We start from the raw sequence: 23,002 nt of genomic DNA on the forward strand, positions 1-23,002 counted from the left end.
ATGGGGCACAAAAAAAAAATATTTTCCAGACATGGCTGCTTCAAAATACAAATGACTGAAATTCAATTCCTAATTTCAGTCAATTTAGGAATTTTTTTTTTAGTCTGAAAGACAAACCTTCCTGAAATCAGAAATTACTAATGCCTTTTTGTCAGAAATTGTATTTTGGGGGTTAACAGTTGCTAAATCCTGATAGCAATGCATTTTCAGTAATAAAATTGCCACTTGGTATCTTGATGGCACTTGAGACTCATCTGTCTAGAGTCATCTTAAAAACAAGGATATAAATCATCAGACATAGAAATGGTTTTATAATGTATGCAATGGTGAAATTTTACAAATGTGTACCAACAATATTTTAATACGATATAGAGTGTTACTGTGCTTTTGGCTTATTCTTGCTTTTATTAGATAATTTACACCTATTTTTAGAATCCAGCAACCAATCGTAAATCAGAATCAAACAAATAGAAATCTAAACCTAAATAAATTACTATTGAGAATCTAGTTGTTTTTCATTCAGTCATATTTACAAGGTATAGCAGGGACTGACATTAACGGCTGTCCGATTGCCCGGGACAACTAAAAACGATGTTCGGACTACTGATTTTTCGTAGTGCACTTGTCCGAGGTGACAAGTAACAAAAATAAAGATATCCTTTAAATTCAAACTAAATTGCTCCAGTTATAGTATTTCTAGATTGGAAGTTTATTTCCAAAAATCGTAAATCATCAATTTAACAATTGTTGATGTCATTTATTCAACTTTTACACATCTGGTGCACATTCAGCATTTTGCATATTTTCCCTAGTTTAAATTAAGAGTTTTTAAATATCGACCAAAATGCAATCAAAGAGTGCAGTACGTTTATCGGACCATTCAGAAGTCTCTATTCTCGCTGTTTCTTGGAAGTGGTTCTTAATAGAAATTAAAGGTGCAAATATACAAATTTGATTTTATTGAATGAAAAAGTTGTCCAAAATTAATAAACTGCTTCGCTGAGCGCAGCTGGATATGCTCGCAGAGGTCCAACCCTGAACAGTTGGGGCAAAAATGGACACAATATTCCAGCTTGATACAGGTCTGAATTTGGATTGTATTAAACATTTGACATATTATAGGTTTCTGAATAAATGTAGTCAAAGAACTTGAAATTGGTCATATGAATTGAATTTATATTTAATTAAAGATTTCTTGCTGTTGTGCAATACACTGTGCTGTTGGGCAATACTTAGTAAATCTGTTGTCAGACTATAAACAAATAAAGTTCAATTAATTTTCAATGTCATAGAGATATATATATATATATGTAAAGGGAGCTTACATCAATAGCTATAAACAATTCACCAAAGTTTCATGAGAATTGCTGACAGCATTTTTGAGTTATTGTCCAAAAACTGGAAAATCCCCCCTTTTTAACTGAATAAAACCCCATAACTAAGAAATGTAAAATGTAAAATTTATAAAATTCTAAACGGAGCTTACATCAATAGATATAAACAATTTACCAAAGTTTCATACGAACTGCTGAAAGCATTTTTCATTTTTTGTCTAAAAACTGGAAAATCCCCCTTTTTTATGAATAAAACCCTGTAACTCGGGAACGTAAAATCTAAAATATATAAAAATCGAAAGGGAGCTCATGTCAATAGATATAAACAATTCACCACAATTTCTTGCAAGTTGGTGAAAGCATTCTTGAGTTATTGTCTGAAACTGGAAAATCACCCTTTTTTTAATGAATAAAACCCCACAACTCGCAAAACGTAAAATCTAAAATTTATAAAAAACGAAAATGCTCACGTCAATAGATGTAAACAATTCACCAAAGTTTTCAGCAAATTGGTTAAAGCGTTTTTGAGTTAATGTCCGACATGTTGACGACGGACAGACAGACGGACGGACGGACAGACAGACGGAAATCCGACAACAGTATACCATAATACGTCCCGTAAATGGGCGTATAAAAACTATAAAATTTAAGATAAAAATATGTTAAAAGATTGATTTGAAAGAGGATTTTACTAGTACCAATGAACCAATATTAGTGCATGTCAGTATATGATTTTTATTGATCGCCTCATCATTTTTGAGTTTTAGTACTATGAGTACAGACGCTGACGATGTCCCAACTAACGTTGGGAAATTTTTTTAGTGGGGTTCGGGAAAAACTAAAGGCCAACGACAATGAAAATAAGAAGAAATATGAACTGAAAAGAAGTAGGGACAAGTGATATTTCCATTCGGACAATTAAAATTCATAGTCTCTTGTCCGATGGGACATGTTGGTATAAAATTTAATGTCAGTCACTGGGTATAGTCATTTTGATTTAAGAGATTTAAATTAAAGTTTGTTTCAAAAGTTCACAAAGTGCATAATTGAAATAAAAGAACAGAGAGAAAGCTGTCGTAAATCCTCACCAAACAACATTCTTCCATCGTTCAAAAAGCAAAAACCAGTCATAATAAATGAATTTGATGAAGTGTTTCAAATATTAAATTCAACTTTATAATAAACAGCAAATAAATCAGTTGACTGATAAGAATTTGACATTTGTACTCAGTCTCTTAAAAGTTTGATTGATTGACTGGTGTATGACACCACTTTCAGCACTATTGGCTATATTGTGGCATTCAATAGTGGAGGAAGCCAGATTTCCCTGGACAGAGAACTATTGACCTTCTGCAAAATCCTAGACAATTAAGAAAAGCCCACCTGCCACGTGCAGGATTTGAACTCAAAACCTCAGTGTTGACAGGCTAGTGATATAGTAGTTGGACTATTTAGACAACTGGGCCACCAAGGCCCCCTCTCTTAAAAGAAGTTCAAACTTATTTTTATATACAATATAAATACATGTACTATGAAAGGGACAGTGTGGCAAAATTTCTACAAATAATGCAGGGCATCATGAAAATGGGATAAGGCACCCTACCCTGCCTAAAATTCCTGTAGAAAATACTAATTAATCTTCTTTCACATAGCCAACAGCTCGAGAATGGAATTTAATGCAATTGAATATCATTCAAAACAAAAGCCAGAGATTCTATACACTCAATGGTCAATACTCCAACAAGTCAAGAACAACCCATACCTAGGAGTGCAAATATTAGAATGCTTACTGTCCACAAGAATGTAAGATAACTGTGTACATTTCACTAGTATGTTCAACGATGGAATATGCAGCAACAGTATGGGACCATGTAGCAGATACTAACAAGTTAGAAAGAATACAATGGCAAGCAGTAAGGTTAATTCATAACAGGATACTACAAAACAAGGGAAGATGGATTCATAACAAACATGCTTATCAAACTAAAACTCCAAGAACTACAACATAGGCCATGAAGAACCATCACAGCCTTTGAGTTTTATAACTTTCAACCAACAAACATTGTAGAAAAACAAGTGAGAAACAGTACTAGGTGTTTTGACATTTCCACAATAGAACACCACAACATACCAACTCATTCTCAACAAGTGAAGAGAGCTTAAAAACTGCCCTCGTAAACCATCAATAAATTAATGCACCTTCACCACTCACAATACAAGGGAAAGCATTCAGCTTAAAATTCTTTGTCTGAAGATATATTGACAGCTAGATATAGTGAGACACTCAGATCGGGGGTTGAAGTGCCCATTCATGAAATTCTTCTATATCATTAATTGCTTAATTTTGAATAATCAATTTACATTAGACCACAAAATTGAGAGATTTTGGAAAGTCCCTTCCAACAGGGAAATACCTTTCAACTTCAATAGCACCAGTTTTCCGTTTTTCATATAATCTATCACTAAGATTTTTTACACATATTGGTGTAAGAGGTGCAAAATCCTTTTCATTCATTTTTATAATTAAAAATCATCTTAAATTATCTATAAGTAAGGTTTATCTTCGACGGTTTCTTTTTCGCTGGGTTTCATGGGCGTCGCCATTTTGTTAATCACGTGACAATATTATTTCCTTACATCAAAAAGAATATTTATCATAATTTATCATATCGGTTCCAGAAATTCTTTTGTTAAAAAATAAGAATTTTTTACTATAATTCACATTACAAGTTTTTTTGGGAGGGCTAAATGTAAAGTAAACAAAGTTTTTGTATACTTTGATGTAAGCGGTCCTAAACCGTCTGCTTGGATGCTGCAAAGCAAAGCTGAAATAAAAATGTCCAAATTACCAGATTGAAACAATGTCATGATATAATCAGTTGTTTTATGAGTTCCTAAACATTGCCAAGCTTTGTTCTTAACATGTGCTAGAAAAATAATGGATCAAGAAGAAAATGTGTTAGCACAACCAACAGATGATGAACAGTGCCGGCATGCAGAATCAGAATCTTCTACCATTCAGAATATGAATTATAATGGCCCTAAAGTACCATTAGATGCAAATGTGAAAGTTAACACACTAAACTATAATGTAGAAGAAAAGATTGTTCTGTTTGTTGATAAAGCATACATAAAATCCTGCATTGGGTTGCTGAGACTGATTCAAGTGGTGAGTATTTTACATTTATCAGAAATCCTTATCTAGCTTGAGGGTGGGAAATTATGGGATAATGGATTAATTTAGTTGAAATATTAACGACAACAGTTTTTCTTCATTTGGCACTTACATGTACTTTGACATCTTTGTGAAATCACAGTCCTTATAGAAGTGATTGTGATGAAACCTGAGAGCATGATTATCACTAGAAAATCATATTGTCTTGATCCTCCAGGACTTAAGCCAGAACCTCTGTGTTTTAAGTCATAGCATGTTTTTACACACATTTTGGTATGTCGATCCTGGTCATAATTTCTTATTGCCCAAGGTTGACAATTTAATGTTCAAAAATACATTGGATGCCGCAGAGTAGTAATAAATTAAGACCACTATTTAGATTGTAAATAACTTTTATAGGACAAATTACAAAAACAATATATATTTTGTAATTCTGCTGAGTGGCCTTACTTTATTTTGATGAATGAGTAGCATTTGTCACCACTCAAGCTGCATTCTTTGGATACAATACTGGGTTAAGACATGTGCAGGAATCAACACAATTTGACAAAGGTTTACATTTTTGTTGCCTTTTTGCAATAATTTCACCAAGAGACCTTACTTCTTTCCTCTGTAAAAGATAATCATTAGACATGCTTTTGTAGCTTGAGCTCTCTTTCTTTTATTAGCTCACCTGGGCCAAAGGGCCAAGTGAGCTTGTCTCATCACTTGGAGTCTGTCGTCCGTCATCATCGTCTGTTGTCGTCTGTTAACTTTTACAAAAATCTTCTCCTCTGAAACTACCTTGCCAAATTTAACTAAACTTGGCCAAAATCATCATTGGGGTATTTAGTTTTAAAAATGTGTCTGATGACCACGCCTGATTACCAAGATGGCCGACATGGCTAAAAATAGAACATATGGGTAAAATACAAGTTTTGTCTATTATTTTGAAAAACCGTTATATATATTTTGCAGATAAAGTTAGTAGACTGTCACTCTTTATACATGAAGGAGTGATTAATAAGGCCACTTAATGACTGCACACCTCCCTTTTTCCTTTGAATGTGGCAGGGGAAATCATCCAAAGAAGAGAAGTTCAAAATATCTAAGGATAAAAAGCCACTGACAGAAATACCAGTATTAGGTTTTGCAACAGAAAAGCATAGTGAAAACATCCTTCCAGAAAGAATTTTTACATCTATTAGAAATCTCATTCAGCTTTTCATTCTGAAGATGTAAAACCCTTTCACCCCCATACTGTATAAGGTCTGCCAGTAACAACTGCTGCCAGCCACCATCAGGGTTTGACAGCAGTCTTTTTATCCAACTGATTTTCAAATAGATATTACAGGAATAAAGATGTACCATATTAAGTCCACCTTGTGAAATATCACCAATAAGTGTGTTATGCTTAATCATTGTTAATTCTGTCTGGTTTTCCATTCCATATGAAATCATAAAATAATGAAGTGAGCTCTGTTAACCTGGAGTGTGATAGTTTGGCAATGCAGTCATTAAGTGTAACAATTTTGAAAGAGCAAGTGATTTCATTACTGTAATTTTCTCCAATAAAATTGCGAATGGAATAACATGAGTTTACGATGTTGCCAGCTCTTCAGAATTTCAGAGACCTCTCTAATCTTCTTGGCAAAATTAATTTCTGTGATACAGTTCAAATCAATCCCCAAAAGTTTAAAATTTGAATGTGACCAATGAAGTTTTAAGTCAGGACATAGAATAAGATCTGAATACTTTTTACTTGGAACCATAGTGCTTTTGTCTTTGAAGCATTCATTTTCAAACCTGAAATTTTATAAAAAGATTCAAAACATGAAAGTGTTTCCCTCAACAATATTTCCCTCTAGCATAAGGAATGTGTCATCTACATACTGGCTGAAAAGTGATTCATTATCATTGACAGTAATCCCCCTTATATCTGGATTACCTTTTAATTGCAATGATAGTAATTCATCACCAATTTATAAAAACACAAATAAACTTTGTAAGAGAGTCAAACAATTTGTTTATCTAACTTTGTGAAAATTTTGACCATTTAATCTATTTTACTCCCCTTTCTAATATATGTGGTTTGCAGTATACTGCTATATCTCCTGATGGTCTCCCTCTTCTATGTTAATAGGCTTTACAGTGAAACGGGATGAAAATCTAGGATATTTCCTGTCGAATCTAATTCTAAAGATACTAAAGTTTCTACAAAACCAACTATATAAAAAACTATTTACATTATTCTTTTAAAATTTAAGTATAAAATTGAGAATGGAAATGGGGAATATGTCAAAGAGACAACAACCCGACCAAAGAGCAGACAACAGCCGAAGGCCACCAATGGGTCTTCAGCGCAGCGAGAAAATCCTGCACCCGGAGGTGGTCCTCAGCTGGCCCCTAAATAAAATTGTGTACTAGTTCAGTGAAAATGGACGTCACACTAAACTCCAAAACATATAAATGAACTAAAATTAAAAAAACATACAAGACTTACAAAGGCCAGAGACTCCTGACTTGGGACAGGTGCAAAAATGCGGCGGGGTTAAACATGTTTTTGTGAGATCTCAACCCTCCCCCTATACCTCTAGCTAATGTAGAATAAAGAAACACATAGCAATACGAACAGTAAAACTCAGTTCAAAAGAAGTCTGAGTCCGATGTCAGAATAGGTAACAAAAGAAATTATGCAAAATGACAATGATTCATAAATGAACAAAGGACTACTAGCAGTTACTGACATGCCAGCTCCAGACCTCAATTAAACTGATTGAAAGATTATGTCTCATCATATGAAAATCAAGTACAATCCATCCCGTAAGGGGTTTAGTATCATACCATCATAAAATATATGAGAAGAACATAACTGTATCATGCAAATAACTGGTTTTAGAATAAATGTGTTTATTTCAGATGCAAAGACCCTATGAGTGAATCAATATTTATACCAAAATATGCAATCCTTAATGACTTGACAACAGTATCGTAACTATATCCTTTCCGAATAAGTCTGTTTAAAGGTTTGGATAGCTTTTGACATGTTTGAGGTGAATGCCGACATTTTTGTGCTTTGTAAAGAATATTACAATAAAATATTGGATGTGAAATACCCGAACGTATAAGATGTCTGCATGTTGATTTATATTTACGAATGATGTCCTTGTACCGATGATAAAATTTAGTAAATGTTTTGACTAGTTTGTAATATCGAAAACCCTGGTTTAATAATTTTTCAGTAATACAGAGATTTCTTTTCGTTGAAATCAAATACGTTGTTACATACACGAGCGAATCGAACAAGTTGAGATATATAAAACCATAAGATGGTGACAAAGGAACGTCACCATCTTAAAATGGATAATTAACAATAGGAATTGAAAAATCATCTCTTTTATCATAAATTTTGGTATTAAGCTTCCCGTTAAAGATATAGATATCAAGATCCAGGAAAGGCCATTAAGCCATGACTATTTAAGCCATGAGTATTCCAAAAGCCTATATTTAACTTATTCATACATATAAAGATATATGTGAGAATAAAGGGGTAACATTATATTTATAAGCTTGGATTACAATTAAATTGTTGTTTTTAATTAAGTTCTTCACTTCTAATATATATATTTGTGTCTTTGTGAAGTCTGAAATACCAATTTTAGAACTTTAAATTTAAACTTTAGTTTTGTGGTTACTGTAACTTATGAATTAAAAAAAAAAAAGTTGAAAAAAAACTAATGATTTAATATTTGAAAGTTCAAATTCTCGTTTAACAATGTTTATTGCATACATCACAAGTTGAAAGGACTAGATATTTTCTAGCAATGGACCATTAGGGTCAATAACAAAACAGTGATCAATTAAGAAAAAAAAGTCCAGTTGTTCTACATAACATGCTTTTATAAAGATAATATTAGACTAGTAATAATATTATAACATTTTAACTAACTAGTTGTCTGTACCAGTTGACGGACTAACGTGTTGATTTTAATTTCCTTGTCCTTTTTGTCCTGATTAAATATGCCTAATTCTTCTAATATGATTTTGACAGTTGAAAAGTTTTGTTTCTGTATGGCCGGAAGTAATCCTGATATTGTTTCATACCAATACGGGGGATTAAGATGGGCCTTGATAATATCCACAAAGCTTTTCTTTCCTGAATTGCTCAAATGAATTCCATCCGAGGACAGTGATGGTCCTAGTGATGGTATCAATTTGTTTTCAATGAATTCACATTTTTCTGTGCATGATCAAAACTTTTTAAATGATAAGGGATGCTCGGCAATCATTTTTAAATAAGAAGTGATGCCCAGCGTAATTGTTTTCTTTAAGAACTATCAAAGCCATTTCTAATTCATGTACATGTAATTATTGAGTGGATGATTTTCAAATGGAAGAAAACACATTTTTCCTAAATTAATCATGCTTGTGTTCTTCATTAGTAGTGTTTTTTCAACTTTCCCAATTGATCCAAAAACAGTGCAGAATGGAATGATATTACATTTAAGCAAAATCTACAATTAAAGTTTCAGTAATTAGGATGATTATTATCACAATTATAGCATTACAATAAATTACAATCATTTCTTAGTTTACAGCATGAATTTTGTGGAAGGAGGAAATGTCATTTACTATGTAGAAATAAGCTATTTGTGTCTGGTTTGATATTAACATGAGCCTTTGATGACATGTTATTATAATACCAATAGAATGTCAAAGTTTAAGTAGAGATGTATTATTGATAGCGACATGCAAGTATCTAAAACCACTTAAATCTACATGTAAATCACGAGTTTCAGTATAAAGCTATTATTCTTTTCCTAAAAATTGACTTGTAACAAAACAACTGATAAAATGCTTCTCAAGGATTAGTAATTTTACTACACTTATGGGATTGATGGATTATCTTGTGAGTTAATGACATTTCCATCGATATGAATGGCAATTTTTAATCCTGTTTACAAGCACATTTTTAAACACATATATGCATACCCTGGCTAAATTAAAAAAAAAAATGTATATATAAATTTCTGATTCTAGTGATTGAAAACAATTTTTTTATAATATTGTATTCAAGTTCTAATACAGAAAAGGAAAATAATGATTCAATGTTGTTGTGTTTCAATCAGTAAATAAATGAACTAATTGAATAAATTGATTTATTGATCTCCCCAAGAAATAAAAGACACAAGGATTTTACAGCAACTTTAATTTGTGTCAAAACATCTGTCTAGCCACAAAAGGCTCTTTATAATTTAATGGATAGTCATTTTATGTATCTAATTACAGATCACTATGTAAAAACAATACAATCATACAAACAGAAAAAACAAACATATTACTATAAAAAAGAGATATTATTTAAAATTTGCTGTTACACATATGTATACAACTATACATGTACATATACTTAGATACATATTTATAATGTACCTTTACCTTAACTCCACAAAATATATTCATGACCTGCATGGACATTTGTACATTTTTATTTTTTTAAAAGATCTTTTGGTAAAAAAAACTGCAGACAAAATAGTTATCATAATAAATAATTTAAGTTTTTTTTCAAAAATATACTGACAAATTTTAAAAGTAGTCATGCCTTTTACTACTGTGACGTTTTCAAAGACAAGGACATTCCAATTGAAACTGATTCTAATATTGTTTTGCATTCTTATATAGATCACAAATTCTGTCCTTAATTTTCTAAAATCAAATATTTACCTTTTAACTTCAGGTAGGATAGACTTATGTAGATATTGAGGGAATTTTTGGTTCCTGGTTCTTTAGCGTATAATGGAAAGAGAAAGATCAAGTTTGTATTTCTTCCTAGTAGAATTAAATCTCTGTGAATTGGAGGCAGACAGTTATTTGTATGGTCCAGAAACTTTTAGTCTATTATAGTTGTTCAAATATGACTTCATTAAACCACTGATTTCAGGATATATCAGAGATATATTGGTTTATTTGTAAATTGATAGTTGATATTTTTCAAATATAAACAAAATGGGATCCTTTTCAAGACAGTAAAACAATTAACAAAATTTTTTACAACCATAATTGCACACATTACAATGAATTTGCACCCTATATCAATGACCTTTATATGTCTTCTTTTATAGACCCTTATATACAGTATTTATTTGACTCCAGAAATTGGTCCTTGTCCACAACTGTAAGATTTGAATTGTTTGGGCATCATTTGATAAACTTTAAGGTTTGTTCAAGCCAGATGTTATAGAAAGTAAAATATAAATAGAGTTAATTCAACATTGTCATAAAACCATCATTCTTATCTATTTCTTTTTCAGATTTTCTCATTGATTGCAATAATAAGTTTGACCACAGTAGGGAAGAAAGATGGTGACTTTTTGCAATTGCCTCTTGGGTGGCATTTTCGTGTAATGGTATTTGTTCTACTGCTGACATCGATGACAAGTCTGACATTGTGGATAATCAATGCAACAGGATTGATTCTGGCTCTGCCACTTAACTGGTATTTATTGGTATGTATGATTCTGGCTCTGCCACTTAACTGGTATTTATTGGTATGTATGATTCTGGCTCTGACACTTAACTGGTATTTAATGGTATGTATGATTCTGGCTCTGCCACTTAACTGGTATTTAATGGTATGTATGATTCTGGCTCTGCCGCTTAACTGGTATTTAATGGTATGTATGGTATTTAATGGTATGTATGATTCTGGCTCTGCCGCTTAACTGGTATTTAATGGTATGTATGATTCTGGCTCTGCCGCTTAACTGGTATTTATTGGTATGTATGATTCTGGCTCTGCCGCTTAACTGGTATTTATTGGTATGTATGATTCTGGCTCTGCCACTTAACTGGTATTTAATGGTATGTATGATTCTGGCTCTGCCGCTTAACTGGTATTTAATGGTATGTATGGTATTTAATGGTATGTATGATTCTGGCTCTGCCGCTTAACTGGTATTTAATGGTATGTATGATTCTGGCTCTGCCGCTTAACTGGTATTTATTGGTATGTATGATTCTGGCTCTGCCGCTTAACTGGTATACTATTAGTTACATAGCGTAGTAGTGACCTAATACGATATTTATTGACCCCATATATATATCATATTAGGTCACTAGCACACTGTGTAACGAATTTATCTTACTGACTATCTTAATATGTGGCATTTAGACTAGTGGCCTATCAAAGTGATCAAGTCTTCAATAAAAAAGAACCTACTTCCATTTGTCTATACAAAAACAAATGCCAACACTAAACACTTGTTAGCTTTTAATGTGTTTTCTACATTTATTTCAATCATTCATCATCAATTTCGTTTTCCTCAACGCCATGTTGTTTTTATAAGGGGACGTAACACCACTACTAACCGTGTATTAGAATAAGCCCAGCCTACTAACCCCATATGAAATATACACGGTCTCCACGTGGTAGCTTTTAACCAATGATATTCCTAGAAATGTATAGGAGGTAAGATAATGGTTTGTATGATTCTGGCTCTGCCCCTTAACTAGTATATACTTGTATGTTGATTTTTCAGTCATATATATATATTTCTCTAATTCTTAGTGAATTTATACTTTTCCTGACCTGTTGATTATATTTTATTTAATCAATGTGTGGTCGTTTAAACCTCGGTTCTTCATTGGTCAAAATTCAATTATGACGTCAAATTTTCTTTAAGTTTGCATATCGTCTAAAAATCATTAGAGAAACATATTCCACCACCAAAACTCGTGCAATACAATATTTCTCCACTCTCGGCAGTTAAATTTTAATATTCAAAACGCTCGGCAAGCCTCACATCATAAAGCATCACATTATTTTATTTAAGAGACACATTATAAGGCATCAGATTATTTTATTTTTAAGAGACACATCATAAAGCATCAGATTGTTTTACTTAGGAGACACATCATAAAGCATCAGATTATTTTATTTAGGAGACACATCATAAAGCATCAGATTATTTTATTTTTAAGAGACACATCATAAAGCATCAGATTGTTTTACTTAGGAGACACATCATAAAGCATCAGATTATATCAATTAGGAGACACATCTTAAAGCACTGATTATTTCATTTCAGGATACAGTGGTGTATTCCTTATTTTCTTTCCTATATTTAGTTGGAACATCATTAGTGGCCAATGCTTTTGATTTCTATGAGAAGATGAGGAGTGACATCCCCAGAACTATGATTCAGCAGCTTATATTCTGTGTTGTACGTATACTATAATTCACATTCTCAAACCACGGTACCACGATTTCCAAAGAACACCCAAGAACTGAATATTGACCAGAGAACCAATAAACGTTACACAAAAACTTTATCTTATATGGTGGTATACTGCTTTAATAGATATTAAAGTATATAATTATAAGCTACAAGTCGTTTTTACTCAATAAAAGTACAATTTCACTTCATGTGTGCTTTGCATGCAAGTTTTGTGTAGATAACAATATGGCAGATGTAAAATATTCTAAAGGTGGATAACTCTATCTTAATAAAAGTATAAAAAGTATTATTCGGTTTTTTTTTTAAATTTAAGTTTTACAAATAATGTATTTACTTTTCAAATTTCAATTATTAAAGAAACTAATCCTTTGGAACTTTTTACTCTTTTATTTAGATACAGTTATCCACCTTTCGAATAATTATGTCTGCCATATTGTTATGCAAGGAACTTCTCAAACCAACCATTCAACTTTTTGTATTCTGTGTTGTATGTATACGATAATTCACATTCTCAAACCAACCATTCAACGTTAGTGTAATAGTTAAAAACCAAACCAGTAATTACCTCTCTGATAAACAATTTGTATTCTGTGTTGTAAGTACAGAAATGTATGAGAGACGATACTTCCCACTACAGCCATTCTACAACTTGTATAGTGTTTTGTAAGTATGAGAGAGGACACATTCCCACTACAGCCATTCAGCAGCTTGTATAGTGTTTTGTAAGTATGAGAGAGGACACATTCCCACTACAGCCATTCAGCAGCTTGTAAAGTGTGTTGTAAGTATGAGAGACGTTACATTCCCACTACAGCCATTCAGCAGCTTGTATAGTGTTTTGTAAGTATGAGAGACGATACATTCCCACTACAGCCATTCAGCAGCTTGTATAGTGTTTTGTAAGTATGAGAGAGGACACATTCCAACTACAGCCATTAAGTAGCTTGTATAGTGTGTTGTAAGTATTAGAGACGTTACATTCCCACTACAGCCATTCAGCAGCTTGTATAGTGTTTTGTAAGTATGAGAGACGTTACATTCCCACTACAGCCATTCAGCAGCTTGTATAGTGTGTTGTAAGTATGAGAGAGGACACATTCCCACTACAGCCATTCAGTAGCTTGTATAGTGTTTTGTAAGTATGAGAGACGTTACATTCCCACTACAGCCATTCAGCAGCTTGTATAGTGTGTTGTAAGTATGAGAGACGTTACATTCCCACTACAGCCATTCAGCAGCTTGTAAAGTATGTTGTAAGTATGAGAGATGTTACATTCCCACCACAGCCATTCAGCAGCTTGTATAGTGTTTTGTAAGTATGAGAGAGGACACATTCCCACTACAGGCGCTCAGCAGCTTGTAAAGTGTGTTGTAAGTATGAGAGAGGACACATTCCCACTACAGCCATTCAGCAGCTTGTATAGTGTTTTGTAAGTATGAGAGACGTTACATTCCCACTACAGCCATTCAGTAGCTTGTATAGTGTGTTGTAAGTATGAGAGACGTAACATTCCCACTTCAGCCATTCAGCAGCTTGTATAGTGTGTTGTAAGTATGAGAGAGGACACATTCCCACTACAGCCATTCAGTAGCTTGTATAGTGTTTTGTAAGTATGAGAGACGTTACATTCCCACTACAGCCATTCAGCAGCTTGTATAGTGTGTTGTAAGTATGAGAGACGTTACATTCCCACTACAGCCATTCAGCAGCTTGTATAGTGTGTTGTAAGTATGAGAGACGTTACATTCCCACTACAGCCATTCAGCAGCTTGTAAAGTATGTTGTAAGTATGAGAGATGTTACATTCCCACTACAGCCATTCAGCAGCTTGTATAGTGTTTTGTAAGTATGAGAGAGGACACATTCCCACTACAGCCATTCAGCAGCTTGTAAAGTGTGTTGTAAGTATGAGAGAGGACACATTCCCACTACAGCCATTCAGCAGCTTGTATAGTGTTTTGTAAGTATGAGAGACGTTACATTCCCACTACAGCCATTCAGCAGCTTGTATAGTGTGTTGTAAGTATGAGAGAGGACACATTCCCACTACAGCCATTCAGCAGCTTGTAAAGTGTGTTATAAGTATGAGAGACGTTACATTCCCACTACAGCCATTCAGCAGCTTGTATAGTGTTTTGTAAGTATGAGAGACGATACATTCCCACTACAGCCATTCAGCAGCTTGTATAGTGTTTTGTAAGTATGAGAGAGGACACATTCCCACTACAGCCATTCAGTAGCTTGTATAGTGTGTTGTAAGTATGAGAGACGTTACATTCCCACTACAGCCATTCAGTAGCTTGTATAGTGTTTTGTAAGTATGAGAGAGGACACATTCCCACTACAGCCATTCAGCAGCTTGTATAGTGTGTTGTAAGTATGAGAGACGGTATATTCCCATTGCAGCCATTCAGCAGCTTGTATAGTGTTTTGTAAGTATGAGAGATGGTATATTCCCACTACAGCCACTCAGCAGCTTGTATAGTGTGTTGTAAGTAATAGAGATGGTACATTCCCACTTCAGCCATTCAGCAGCTTGTATAGTGTTTACATGCAACATTTCAAGACATATACCATATGTATTTTAAAGCCATTACAGCATCTTTTATCATAAATCAGGCACATCCTAAATAACTCCCTATCTTATCTATCTGTCCTCTTTTTCCAGTTGCAATCCAAAATCCTGCCCTTCATCAGGATCGACCTACTCCGCAAAACCTACCTATTGGATGCATTGTTAACTTTGTTCTCTTCATTAATATGCATGAAATATATGCCATGGGATGTTAAACTAACAACAATCAATCAATTAATTTATTGATAAGTTCTTGGATCTACTGCAGTTATTTAATAATGACTATTATTTTGACAGGTGCTTGGTTACATCTGTATGTTTTTATATGGCCTGACAGCAATGGTAGGCTACAGACGGTGGAATATTCAACATAAACTATTTAAAAGGCGAAGATTACTGGAAGAAGATCAAGATTTAGAAATATGAAGAATTCTGCATAATTGTATAGATAATGTTAAGTTAATTAGATTACTTGGTTAGAATACTGCAGGGACAGGTAAACTTCAGGATACCTTTATATATATATATATATATATATATGGATGAATTTCTGTCTATTAATTCATTATCTTATTTGGCCAAGCTGGCAACTGTGTCCATAGATTCAGATGAGAGATACAGGCTCTTTAGGCATCTAGTTTTGAGACATCTTTTATTTTTCCTTATATTGGTGCTAAAATCCTTAAATTGTCATAAATTTGTATAAAAAATCAAAGCAAAAAGTTAGTGGTTTATGTGTTAACAGTTAGCATGACATGTTTTAAAACAGATATGTATTTAATAATCCATAATTATATATATATTTTCACAAAAGTATTTATTAGCACTTTCAGGTAATGATAAAAGATCTACCATAGTTTTTTTTTTTATTATGTTTATATAAATTATATAATGAGAAGTACAGACCACATTTTTGTTTAATTGGAACTTGGTTAGATATGGAATCGTTGTTCAATTTTTTTTAATCTGAATTTTTAAGGTTCATTTTTTTTTTGTCAAATAACAGTCTATAAATTTACATAAATAAATTGAAGTGAGTTTATGAAATTAAACTTTTGCATGAAAGGAGTGGGACATTAAGGCCCAGTTTTTGCCCAAGAAAATAAATTGTTGGAGAACTATTCCAAATTTGCACATAATGTTTGCAAATGCACAAAATAAAGAAATAGTAAATGCATAACATAAGATTTTTGATGTTATGATGTCATGATTACGCCATAATATGTACCATTTTCATGAAAACAAAGAAAACTGCAGTTTTGCAGTTTTGCAGTTTTTCATCGTTATTTCCTTTTTGGCAACATCGTGCAAGAAACAACAGAATAATTTTAGAGAAGCTTTATAGTAACTATTGCCATATTCTTGCCAAATATAAAGTTGCTTCTTGTGTACGCACATATTTTTCCAATCTATTTATTATGTATACTTAAAAGTTGATGTAAAACAAGGGAAATCAAGTTTTACAAAAACACAAATTTTGTCATTGTTTGTTGCCATGGTAACTCCTTAAATGTGATTTTTTTTTAAATTTTCTGAACACCTTGAACCTAAGTGTAGTCAGAACAAATTTAAGAATGTTTATGGTAACTTTTCAATTTGAACTCAATTTGGACCAAATAAGGGCATTATTGCCACTACTCCTTTGAAGGCAAATATTTTAGTGGTATAATGTTATGGACATGTTCAATTGTATGGTACAAGAATGAACTCATTATAACAAGGTTTACAATTTGGTACATCAGTTTTAGTATCACTGTTACGATTTAATCAATATTATTCTTATTAAAAGGAAAATACGTACAGTTACATTTATACTGAAAATGTTATTTTTTCATAGTTGTATAATTAAATGTGTCTGTCAGTCACAGAAAATATTAAAATATGATAAAGCCCATTTTAACCTAATTTGTGCAATTTTTAACAATTTTACATCAAATGTGATACATAAAGTTTCATCTAAATTCTATCAAATATTTAGTTAAGCCATGGAATTTCATATTTTTTTTAATCAAAATGAATTGTAAATAATTTACATTAATTAATTTCTATTTCCTTTAGTAATCATCAACATTCTGTAAGTTGTTGATTTAAAACATGATCTATGGACTAAAAATTTACAGATTGAGCAGTACTTTAATTTCTCATTCCAAAACAACTTATTCAAACGTCCATTAGTTTTAGTTGTTGTGAAAATATCTACATTGCTCCCATAATTTTGTTATATATTATCTCATTTTTTTATTTCCCTTCTCCTTATAAGGGACATTAATCAAGAAACTTCCAAATTTAACAAATATGTTGTCAATCACCTGTATCATGGTTTGAATTTCATTTCATAAATGTCTCCAGAAATCTCATTAAAAGTATTTACAATTCATTTTCTTGATAAAATTATTTTTAAAGATTTCTGAGGCATTTTAACTGTTTGTGTTAATATGTTATTCGATGTAAATTGTACAAAATAAATAATGTTAAGAACCAAGCAAACCAATTGGATAAAAGTGCCCAGCAGAATTACTGTCCATCAAATAAAAGGGGAAGTAACTCATTTTTTCTAATACAAATTTTTCTCATGAAAAATTTTGAACAACAAAAACTGATTTAATGAATAACAATAATCATATAAAAACTTTCCAGTTCAGTGAAACAAAATCTTATATTCATGAATTTTCAATGTACGAGAATAACAAAATACAAATTATATAACAATTAAAAAAGAGAGCTGAGAAAAATCCAAAGTTCAACAAAGTTAATTTACACATAACTTGGTTTAAAGCTGGGACTGATACAATATTCATGGGTCTCAGGTTAAAGTTAGTGAATCCATAGAATTTGACACCATTTTCTGTAACCCCAGTTGGGAGTTTTAGCATATCTTCTAGGCTGTATTAGGAATCAAAAGCCTATAATAGTTTAGATATTGTCCTATACCTGAATTTGATAAAAGTACCAATTAATCATTCATATGTCAGTTATGAAGAATAGAAAATGTTTATTTAAAATCTTGGATTTTCCTGGAAGTATCCCTAGTGAATAGGTTGAAAAAAATAATTTTCTGATCTAGCGTTACAAATATGTAAATTATAAACTCCTATTTTCTGTCAAAATTGTCATATTGGAGACATCAAGTACCATGCAAGTCCAAAGATCTCCTGCTTTCCCTTCCTGCTATTTCAACTATAATAAATTTTGTAAGTGCACCAATGTATAAGTAATGAATAGTGTTTATGTTTTTTCATTGTGTCTGATCAACATACACCTTTTAAAAGGCTAGTAAATTGGAGAAAACATGAAATGAATATACCACAGTAACTTAATTTGTACAGTATGTATTCATATATCGATGTAAACTACCTTATGATTAAATTGTGTTGTGCAGTAATATACAATATATGTTCTTATATAAAGCTGTAATTAGTGGATGTTTATATTATTTTTCTGTGATTGAAAATGGCATAAAAAGAGGCAGTCTATTACCATTTTCTAGTGCCATACAAATAGTTTTTATTTTGACATCAAACAACATTATTTTGTTTGTGTTTTTCCATTCTGAACCTAAGAGTAATTAATGTATTATGTTAACGATATCTCCCTGTTTATTTTTTATGATGATATCAATGTATCCAAATCACATGTCTTTCAAATGTTTTATTTTTATACAACTACTTTTTTAGCTCACCTTTCCTAAAAGGAAATTTGAGCTTTTGCCATCACTTTGCATCTGTCGTCGTCCGTCCGGTGTAAACTATTTCAAAGATCTTCTCCTCTGAAATTACTGAACCTATTCCAACCAAACTTAAGCTGAATGATCCTTAGGGTATCTAGAATAAAGTTTGTGTTTTATTTCTGTTTCATCAAAAATCATGGCCGCCATGGCTAAAAATAGAACATAGGGGTAAAATGCAGTTTTTGGCTTATATCTCAAAAACTAAAGCATTTAGAACAAATCTGACACGGGGGTCTAAATGATCATTAGGTCAAGTTTTATCAGCCCTGAAATTTTTAGATGAATCTAACAACCCATTGTTGGGTTGCTGCCACTAAATTGGTAATTTTAAGGAAATTTTGCAGTTTTTGGTTATTATCTTGAATATTATTATAGATAAAGATAAACTGTAAACAGCAAAAATGTTCAGCAAAGTAAGATCTACAAATAAGTTTTTATATGACCAAAATTGTCAATTGACCCCTTAAGGAGTTATTGACCTTTGAATACAATTTTACACAGTTTGTTTATCATGTTTTCTAACTTTAAGAAATCTTCTCCTCTGAAACTACTGAACCAAATTAAACCAAACTTAAGCTGAATGATTGTTAGGTTATCTAGAATTAAGTTTGTGTTTTATTTTCTGTTTCCTCAAAAAATATGGCTACCATGGCTAAAAATAGAACATAGGGTAAAATGCAGTTTTTGACTTATATCTCAAAAACTAAAGCATTTAGGGCAAATCAGACAAGAAGTCATAGTATTCATTAAGTCAAAGTCTACCTGCCCTGAAATTATCAGCCAAATCGGGTATCTAATTTTTAGGTTATTGCACCTGAATTGATGATTTTAAGGAAATTTTGCAGTTTTCAGTTATTATCTTGAAAATTATTATAGATAAAGATAAACTGTAAACAATAAAAATGTTCAGCAAAGTAAGATCTACAAATAAGTTTTTATATGACCAAAATTGTCAATTGACCCCTTAAGGAGTTATTGCCCTTTAAAGACAATTTTCACAATTTGCTCATCTAGTTTGCTTACTTTAAAAAATCTTCTCCTATGAAACTGCTGAATCAATTTCAGCCATACTTGGGCTGACTGAGTTTCAGGGTATCTAGTATAAATTTTGTATTTAATTTCCTTGTATGTCAAGAAACATAGCCACTATGGCTAAAATGGAACATAGGGATAAAATGCATTTTTTTGCTTTTGAAGAAAATATGACAGATACAAAGAACATTTAAATGGCATTTTTAAGCCACTCATTACTTTATTTTGAAAAGCAAAAATAATCATTGATGAAAGATTTAAGCAAAAAATTAAAGGTGAGCGATTCAGGCTCTTGAGAGCCTCTTGTTTATTTACGTTTTAAATTTTCAGGTTGTGTTTATTTTTATGTATGTTTTTCTTTGTCAGGAGGTAAAAGTCTTGATTAAGATTGAGTCGATAACCTTCAAACAACATAAAAGGCAAATTTAGCATGTTTTTAGAAGATATTCTGCACAGAATAATAGCAGATGTCTCCTAGACCATCCGGATAGAGGAAGTCCTGCGTTAACTGTTTGGATGATATTCTAAAGAGCCCATTCTATGCTTTTTCATATCAATTACATATTTGTTCTAGGTTTCTTGACAGTATGATTTAAAGGTGAATTACTGATACTCTCCAGACGGACATGCTGCCTTGTATGATGAAGCCTGGTTGAACTTTTTTTAAAGGGTTCAAAAATATCTGAAGCCTAAATTTGTGCAAATACCTAATCAGGTAAAAATGAACAATTACATTCATAGTATTGTAGACACAATTTGACAAAATGTATCTACAGTTCTTCTGGATCCCCCCTGCCCCCCAATCATGATTCTTTTTACACAAATGCAAGATTCATAGATAGAATCTTAGTGGATTAATATTTTATAGGCATTATGATAACATATTTATATCTCTGGAATAATTTCTTTGAAAATAAGTTATATATTTAATTTATAAGCATATTTGTTGACAGAAAATATTCTTATTAAAATGTGTTCAGATATTTTCTTATCTCACGAAGTGAAATGCACAGAATTTATATGTTGTCTTCATTAGAAGTCATCTCCTCTGATCGATCCAAAAGTCCAGAGTGAGCTAATGGCATCATTTGACATACTTTTTCATTAACTCCTTATACTTTTTTTTTTAATCCCTTGACCAACTAGGAACAAGTTTGAATAAAAACAGATTTTGGGTAAATGTCAATGAGACAGCAACCAAATGACACTAATAACTAGAGGCTCTTAAGAGCCTGTGTCTCTCACCTGATTTTACTTTGGTTTTGGAAATCATGTAAAAATAGATTAAAATCATAACAGATACCCAAGAGCCTGTGTCGCTCACCTGATTCTACTTTGGTTTTGGAAATCATGTAAAAATAGATTAAAATCATAACAGATACCCTAGAGGCTCTCAAGAGCCTGTGTTGCTCACCTGATTCTACTTTTGTTTTGGAAATCATGTAAAAATAGATTAAAATCATAACAGCTGCCCTAATAATGATTGAGGCCAAATTTGGTTTAATATTGGCCCCGTAATTTAATCAAAAGCAGAAGCCTTTTGTAAAGTTTACAGAAATAACCAATAAATTCACTGAAATTGTAGAAAATTACTTTATAAGGACAATAACTCCAACAAGATGTCAATTGACAATTTTGCTCATGTTGACTTATGTGTAGATCTTCTTTTCTTGATATTTTTGCAGTTTACAGTATATCTCAATCTATAAAGATACATGTATTAAGGTCTTCATCAGCACCTCATAAGGAACATTTATATACCATATTTGGTTTCATTCCATTCAGTGCTCTCTAGAAGAAGCATTTGTATGTATTTCCAATAGGGTTTTATGTTAAACTAAACCTCCTGCTGGCGGCCATCTTGGATGATGGTTCGGCTACAAAGCAATAAAACTTGGTCAGCACTTCATTAGGAACATTCAAGCCATGTTTGGTTTCATTCTTTTCAGTGGTTCCCTAGAAGTAAAGATTTGTATGTATTTCCCATAGGGTCTTATGTTAAACTTACTCCCCCTGCTGGCAGTCATCTTGGATGACAAATCAGCTACAAAGTAACAACACTTGGTCAGCACCTCAAAAGAAACATTCATACCATGTTTGGTTTCATTCCATTCACTAGTTCTTCAAAAGAAAACTTTTTTATGTATTTCACATAGGGTCCTTTGTAAAACTAAGTTTCCCGCTGGCAGCCATCTTGGATGATTGATTGGCTACAAAGTAACAACACTTGGTCAGCACTTTATAAGGAACATTCATGCCATGCTTGGTTTCATTGCATTCAGTGGTTCTCTAGAAGAAGTTCAAAATGTAAAAAGTTAAGTCGATGACGACGACGGACGACGGACGCCAAGTGATGAGAGAAGCTCACGTGGCCCTTCGGGTAAAGTAGAACGAGATCACATGCATATGTTTTTTGATTGGAAAGATCACTTAAATAAGTCCATTCTTGTAGGTTTGCATTCCATACATCATGTGTTAGTCCATCAGTTCCTCACAATTAAAATTTCAACCTTCTTTTTTAGCTCACAGGCCCATCATCGTCGTCCGTTTTCTTTTAGAGAAATCTTCTGCTCTGAAACTATTGGGCGAATTTAAACAAATTTGGCCACCATCATCATTAAGGTATTTAGTTTAAAAATTGTATCTGCTGACCCTGCTTGGCAAACAACATGGCCTACATGGCTATACAGAACATAGTGGTAAAATACAAGTTTTGTCTATTATCTAGAAAACTGCTGTTACTACAGAAAATCTGACTGGGCAAAAATATTCAGAATGTTGAGATCTACCATTTTTTTTTTATTAAAATCAAACTCTCAGAAGTCTTCTTCCGGGAGGTATGGCCCTTAAATGACGAATTTTTACCATTTTTTTCATGTTTGCCTTTTATCTTGAAAACTTGAGTAGATAAAGAAAAACTTTATATAGCAAAAATGTTCAGC

The 23,002-nt window shown here is 32.4% G+C and overlaps 2 protein-coding genes across 2 annotated transcripts in view; one reads left to right on the plus strand and one right to left on the minus strand.

The window, feature by feature from the left end:
- The window catches only part of LOC127702674 (protein VAC14 homolog), a 46,073-nt gene extending 42,143 nt beyond the window's left edge, over window positions 1-3,930 (minus strand). Inside the window, exon 1 of the mRNA XM_052206974.1 lies at window positions 3,749-3,930. Within this exon, the coding sequence (XP_052062934.1) occupies window positions 3,749-3,849 (101 nt within the window). The 5' untranslated portion in view covers window positions 3,850-3,930. The remainder of the gene's footprint in view (window positions 1-3,748) is intronic.
- A 203-nt stretch (window positions 3,931-4,133) lies between these two features.
- Window positions 4,134-21,043, plus strand: LOC127702687 (uncharacterized). The gene is made up of 4 exons (XM_052206988.1): window positions 4,134-4,503; window positions 10,800-10,994; window positions 12,576-12,710; window positions 15,599-21,043. The coding sequence occupies exons 1-4, from the start codon at window positions 4,273-4,275 to the stop codon at window positions 15,725-15,727; spliced, it is 690 nt and encodes a 229-aa protein (XP_052062948.1). The 5' UTR covers window positions 4,134-4,272; the 3' UTR covers window positions 15,728-21,043.
- The last annotated feature ends 1,959 nt before the right edge of the window (window positions 21,044-23,002 follow it).

Source organism: Mytilus californianus, unplaced genomic scaffold (assembly GCF_021869535.1).
Source record: "Mytilus californianus isolate M0D057914Y unplaced genomic scaffold, xbMytCali1.0.p SCAF_5, whole genome shotgun sequence".
Lineage (NCBI taxonomy): Eukaryota > Metazoa > Mollusca > Bivalvia > Mytilida > Mytilidae > Mytilus > Mytilus californianus.